Source organism: Haliaeetus leucocephalus, unplaced genomic scaffold (genome assembly GCF_000737465.1).
Source record: "Haliaeetus leucocephalus isolate CR32 unplaced genomic scaffold, Haliaeetus_leucocephalus-4.0 Scaffold306, whole genome shotgun sequence".
NCBI classification, from domain to species: Eukaryota; Metazoa; Chordata; class Aves; order Accipitriformes; family Accipitridae; genus Haliaeetus; species Haliaeetus leucocephalus.
In genome coordinates, this window is record NW_010972742.1 from 5,928,571 (window position 1) to 5,935,155 (window position 6,585).

General features: G+C 45.8%; 2 protein-coding genes across 3 annotated transcripts in view; both read right to left on the reverse strand.

Annotated features, from left to right (window-relative positions):
• ODF2 (outer dense fiber of sperm tails 2) overlaps positions 1 to 870 on the reverse strand; it is a 20,973-nt gene extending 20,103 nt beyond the window's left edge. The window contains exon 1 of the mRNA XM_010570975.1: positions 788 to 870. The gene's annotated coding sequence lies outside the window, so the exon portion shown is untranslated. The remainder of the gene's footprint in view (positions 1 to 787) is intronic.
• A 60-nt stretch (positions 871 to 930) lies between these two features.
• On the reverse strand, positions 931 to 5,429 carry PTGES2 (prostaglandin E synthase 2). 2 transcript variants are annotated; one of them, XM_010570977.1, is made up of 6 exons: positions 5,205 to 5,429; positions 4,486 to 4,541; positions 3,725 to 3,877; positions 2,973 to 3,173; positions 2,532 to 2,649; positions 931 to 1,823 (listed from the first exon to the last, which is right to left on the reverse strand). In XM_010570977.1, the coding sequence occupies exons 1-6, from the start codon at positions 5,427 to 5,429 to the stop codon at positions 1,695 to 1,697; spliced, it is 882 nt and encodes a 293-aa protein (XP_010569279.1). In that variant the 3' UTR covers positions 931 to 1,694. The 2 variants fall into 2 exon arrangements, with proteins under 2 accessions (XP_010569279.1, XP_010569280.1); XM_010570978.1 differs by lacking the exons at positions 4,486 to 4,541; positions 5,205 to 5,429 and adding an exon at positions 4,299 to 4,382.
• Positions 5,430 to 6,585: the final 1,156 nt, after the last annotated feature.

Below are 6,585 nucleotides of genomic sequence, written 5' to 3' on the forward strand. Positions count from 1 at the left end.
CCGCCACCCCCTCCCCAGCAGCCGGGTGACCGAGCGCTGCTGGGTCCCGGCTGCCCCCGGGTGACGACGGCGGCCCCGGCGGAGCGCGGCCGGAGAGATGTCGCCTCACCGAGCTGGTGACGTCTCGGATCCACATTTCGTGTGTGCTGGGGCACGAGGGTGTGCAAGACTTGTCCTCCATCTAGGGGTCACAGAGACGGGTATTTTAAGTGATCATAAAGGGTTCCTCCAAGATCCTGTCTGCGCATGTTCGGTATCATTTTCTTTAAAGCAGCATTACCTGCTAGAACGGTGTTCTTTTGATACCATGGAACATCAGCTTCAGCACAGAACAGCTTTAACAAACAAATACAGCAAGTCACAGACCAGCAACCCAGCTGTTTTTACTGTAAACGTTTTCTTTCTCCCCTCCCTGTCAGATCATAACTGAATTTGTAACTAGTCTTACATTTGCGAAACAACCAACCAACCTCTATCACAACCTTTGTTGTTATACCCAATAACGGTGCCCCCTCTCCTCGCCCCCCCAACAGAACCCACACCATGCAAGCAGCTGCATTACAGATCAACCTCAGCTGCACCTGAAATATCTCAAACAAACCAGCTTCCCCAAAAACTGCCCTTTCTTCTGGGGAAACAGAACTTTATCAAGTTGACAGTTAAGGAAACTTAAGCCTTGGGCTGCAGCGGATCCCTCCCTTTCAAACCTGCACCATCTCTCACTACGACACACATCAGGCATTTCTACCCAGCACAGCTCAGTAGACTTCGTATTTCCCAACGTTACCTGCAGAAACAGCTCCTAATCCAAGTGCTACAGCAGCAAATCCTTTGTTACTTTTGCACGGCAGAAACATCTAGAGATGTCCCTTAATGTCTTAATCCTTCTTTTTCCAAAACAAAACCAAACTGATTTTCAGGGGTATTCCAAAGAGCTTTCAAGCAAGATAAATCTTTCAAGTAACTGCTCCCCATTAGTGATTTCTGCGTGGGGCGTGCTTTCTGAGCATAACAGGTAAGGTAGGAATTCATAGATCTCACAACAGGCACAGAAAGAAGCAAGCCTTTATCCTTGCAGATTGTACAGAATCAAGTACTGAAAGAACCGTTTACATGGAAGAGTAAAAGCATATAATCTGCCAAGTGCAGCATCGTTTCTGTCATAGGAAGGATGCCTTTCCCAGCACCGTGGATTCCTCCAGTTCCCTCAGCACTGGGCTTACAGGATTCTATTGCAGGAAAAATTGTCATTTAAAGACTAGTATCCAGTGTCTCAGTCAGGAAAACACTTCAGATAACATGGATCAGTAGTGGAAGACAGCCTGAAGTAAAAGCTGCTCAGACCCACCCCATCTGATATGGCTGTTTACTAGCCAAGAGCGTCTTGCTTTTACAGTAACCCGCTCTGAGAATGGCTCTCATCTAAAAGAAGCCTATTTGCTGCATTCTTCAGTTCAGAGCTTCTCCTTTCCAGCAGCATCCAAGATCCCTTCCTTTTACCTGTCCCCGCCCTTCTAAATACCATGTTCAAACATACACCCAGCTGGATCCCTCCTGCTCACTGCGACTTGATATTCTAAATGGGACAGTCTCTGTGCCTGCGTGTCAGTCCATTCAACTCTTAAAAAACAAATGCCATTCCTTCTGAAGTTTTTTACCATGCAAGTACTTCAGGAAGGCAGCTGCAGCTGCCATCAGACCGCAGCTTCAGCTTTTTGAATGACTTCTTCCATGCGCTGGTACCAAGGCGCAATCTTGGTGTGAACCATCATGTCGTCAAAGGCTTCCAGCCCTTCCATGACTCGGAGGACCCCATACACTGCCTGTGCCAGAGGATAAAGATTAGAACAACACAAAGAGTCAGCAGGGACAATGGCTTAGGGTACCAATGAGTGTCTGAATAGCCTTGCCAGTCAGGCTCTTTCCCTGTCCTACCATCTACTCCACCACTCTGATTAGCAAGGAAGACTGAATGGCAGAAAGGTAGTTAAGAATATGCATGTTTTTCCATGAGGAAACAGTAAGGAAAGATCAGGATCTATGTGCAATTATGGGGCAGAAGTTAATTCCATCTTTGCATGAAGCCCTGGTGTGAAATGCTTCACTTGCATTCCAAGGAGAACTGCTGGTGCAGGGGATGAATCCTGCTCCACTCTGCACTGCTGCCTGCAAAGGAAACCCCAGCAGCACTGAGTCTAATAAAACCTGTGCAGGTGTGAGGCTTTATTCACCAGCATTCATGAGATAGATCAGTGTCCTGGCTTGTAACCTGCTTTTATCATGCTTCCACATGATGAGTAACACCCACCTGTAGGTGGGAACCACAGGTTCCATCTTAGGAAACTTTTCTCTGGAAAATGGAAATGTAAGTCTCCTTCACGTGGGAATTGTATTACTGCACAAAGGACAGTGACAATATATCTCATGTAACTGACCTTCTCTGCCTATATTTGTATGAACCATTTCACACAGATGAGCAACTGGATGATTTGTAACACACCTAACAATAAATGCAGGAATTAACCCCTTACCAAGTCAGCAAGGTTCGGCTGGTTTCCACCCATGAACAGTCGATGTTTGCCAACTGCTTTTACCCACTCATTAACTGCTTCATACAAGTCTTCTCGGACATTGTCTTGAAGGTGATGTCTGGATAAAGAGAAGAACTAGTTTGAAGACACTAGTTTGTTTCTTCCTTTAACCTTTTATCATTTCTAATCTTATGGGCTGGTCTTTGCCTGGGAATTAGGGAGGTATTTGAGAGTGAAGGGGGCAGTTAGTGATTAAACAGTAGATGAGTAGAGGGGTTCAATTAAAGCCTCCAATTAAAGCTTTAAGTATGGCTGTTACTCACATAAGATTAAACGGTTTGGTCTAAAACACTGAGGTCCTGCCCTTTGACATCTGGGGTTCACAGCTAAGGAGGTTAAGGAGCTATTCCTCTTGTGTACTTGGTGTTCAGTGGTACCAACCTTTTCTTCAGCCTCTTGCTAACAAAGAACATGGCAAAAGCCCCCATGTACTTGGCAAAGAAACCTTCCACGGTGCCAAACTTCCCCTCACGGACAATGTAATCAAAAGATGCCAAGGCTTCTCTCGGGGTACGGTAAACATTGGGGGAGATGAGGTGAACAAGCCAATCGTCTGCCCATTTTCTCCACTTCATCTCTTCCCTGCAAGCATTCAAGAGAAAGAAATTTTTCAGTGAATGAGGTACAGATCGCAGGGTCACAGGAGGCAGGCAGAATCACAGTGGCACTAACCAGAGGTTCTGCCAAGGACAAATGTGCCAGAAACTCCTGCCCAGCCTTGTGCTCTGGTGACCTCTCTGAAATGCACTCAGGATCATTATCTTTGGCAAGGCTCCTCCAATCTCAAACTAAAATTAAGACTAAGATAGAGTACTAGCTTCTCCTCCCAGTACGAGAACTAAAGCAGAAAGGGAAACCAGCACTCCATAGCATTCCCCTGTGACATAAAGGGAAGGTCAAGAAGGAAACAAAGTAACTGAAGGCTAGCATCACCATGATGGTGGGAACTAGGCTGCCTAACAGCATTGTGTCAAATTATGCAAGAAACGCAGCAAAACGACTCTAACTACTGAGGTTCTAAACACTAATGGGGATGTGACAAGATTTGTCAGCACCAGCAGGATTTTGTATCTACATCATCCCTGAGAACATATGGAGGTGGCTAGAAAGCCTAGAAACTTAAGAGCACTTACACTCTCACTTCTTTGACAGGATAGATTCGCTTTGTCTCCTTCTCATCCAGCATGAGCCAGTATTTATTCCCATACTCAAATACCTCCTTGCCTTGCTCAGTCACAGTTTTCATAGGAGGATAGAAGGACACGATCTCTTCTAAGCTATTCCTCCTGTGGACAGAAACCCAGTTAGCACTGATCTGGCTGCCACAAAAATGAGCAAGAGCAAAGGACAGATTGAAAGATACACACTTTAAAATTTACTATTCTAAAAATAAGTGCACAAATTCTATTTGAAATAAGTTTTGAAAAGAGACTGGAACAGCTACTTGCAAGTAACTATTATTAGTATATATAACTTTGTCTATGTCAGAACAGAAATTTTTGCAGGCATAAAACTACCTACGATTCTCAAGTGCTTTGTAGCATGGACGTAAAGGACAGGTCATAGGTACAGCAAATATATCTCATTCTAGGTATTATAACTGGCTAAATGTAAGCTTAGTTCCAGGACTAACACTAGTCCATGTTTAAGTAGGTTTTGTGCAAAGAGAATCTCACAGCTGAAAAAAGAGTAGTTCTGAAAGGTAACATCACAACATATATAGGCCCCATCCACACCATCACAGCCAGGGTCAGGTCTGCTGGACCAAACACCCAGAGCTTCAGAGACCAAGGTCAGCAAAGTACTTATGACCGACTCTGATAGAGTCTTCTCAATCTCTGCTTTGCTAGGGCCATTCACATTCAGCTCTTCTCCTATCATCCCGTTTTCTTACTTGGAAATTAGATAGGTCTTTATTGCACTGATGATCACCGAAGAGTCATTCAATTGCTGAAAAACAGAATTAAAACAAACTTTTAAAAGAAGTTGGTGAAATTGAAAAGGAAATTCTTCAAAACCTTTTCCCCTGCATGCTGAGGCTCCAAGTTAGTACTGCAGTCCCTTTTCCCCCCATGCATTTCCACAGCAGTCCCTGCACATCTAAAGACAGCCCTACATTCAGATTTCTTCTGTGATTATTTTAGAGTATCACTTCAAATTTGTCTTTCATTTTGACAACAGAGGGCCTGAGGGTCAGGTACACATCCAATACTAGTGGGTTTGGATTTAGGCTCTTGGCAGCGAAGGAGGAAAGCAACACCAACATAAAAAAATAAGCCAACTTGAATCTTCAGTATTCTTGAGTTCTCCTTTTCCCATAAGATAAGCAGTTTCTATTACCACTGGTACAAATGATATGTCCTGCATAAGGATTGATAGAAGCTAGATAATCACTACGTTAGTCACTCCACAAACAACATGCCTTGTAAGAAAGGCCAGCAAAAAACTCTAATAAGGCCAAGACATAGAAAACCATGAAGCAAGAAACAAATCTTAGGCTCTTGAGAGACTAAAAGATGATCTAAAGATTACACTGCACGTGATAAACCACAGAGATGTGACAGAGACAAAGCATCCAAATCACTGCTTGTGGGGAAACATAGTAAGACTTACCACAGGGCTTCCAGCATTAGCTAGCAGGATAGGCACCTTTCTGTAGGAAGAAAATTTGATCTCTTTCCTCATTATCGGGTTCACTTCCACGATTTCATAGGGCAGTCCATGATAATCAAGAAAAGCTCGGACTTTGCTGCAGAAAGGACACGTTTTATACTGGTAGAGAGTGAGCTGCAGGCTCCCTGCAGGCAGCTGGGGAAGGAAGAGATCAGAAGCTTCCATTTGATACTAAAAATATAAATATTACCTTCCTTCCACCCTTACTTTCGTTGTGAAGTCATAGTCATTGACATTCAGTTTCAACATCTGATCATCACAATATCTTGGCTAACAGATACTTCAAATGGCATCTTAAATATTCACCTTCCACTGGAACCAAATATCTGTTTTTCTAAACATCTATTTAATCTGCTGGAAACTCCTACTCGCAGCCAGAAAAAAGAAGTTAAATCTAGACAGCTTATCCCTCTATACACAATTCTGAAACTAAAGAAAAACACAACCATATTTTAATCATCCTTAAATGAAAACCAAAATAGCCTCTTAAATCCAATTCCCCCCCCCCCAATAACCTCTGTTGAGGCCACAGGGTGGGGAGAGCAGAGAGCTTGCTGTTGATTTTAGGCATGTGTCTGCCCAAGTTCAGATTCCCAGGATGAACCAACCTGAGCACAACTAAGACAAGACAGGGAGAACTCAGGGCATCACAGAGAGCTAGGCATCAAGTAGGTGAGGGATGTTTTCCAACACTGCTATACTTCAGCGATCTGACAGGCCATGCCAATCATTAGTCATACATTATAAAACAAACGCAGCCATCTCACTTTGCTTCTCATTTGCAATTTATTGGGTTACACAACCCTCCGTCGGTGCTGGGAAAAAGCAACAACAGACAATGCTGCTTCCCATCCCCAGCAAGCTCTCGCTTTCTGACAGGCATTCCTTACAGCTCCTCAAAGGGAGTGCTGCCGGGGCCTCCTTTACACAATTTTATGCGGTTTCCTCACTGAAACCGGAGCAAAAGCAGCCGCTTGGTCCGCAGAGACGGAAGAAACCGCTCCGCGCCCTCCCTGAAGCTCTGTCTCCAGGGGCTCGGCGCCGCGGCCGGGCCCGGGCCTCGCCAGGGCTGGGGGGCGAGGGAAGGGCAAGCGCCCGGGGAAGCAGGCGGGGATAGAAACGGCAGGAGCCGCAGGGAGCGGCCGGGAGGGAAGGAGAGCGCAGCCCGCGGGCGGGGGGGGGAGCCGCCTCAGACGGCGAGCGGGGCCCGGCGGCGTGTTACCTCAGCGGCCGAGTGTTCCCGCAGGCGGTGCCGCGCCGCCAGGTAGAGGCCGGCGCCGCCGCCCAGCGCGAAGGCAGCGCCCAGCAGCAGGCGGCCCCC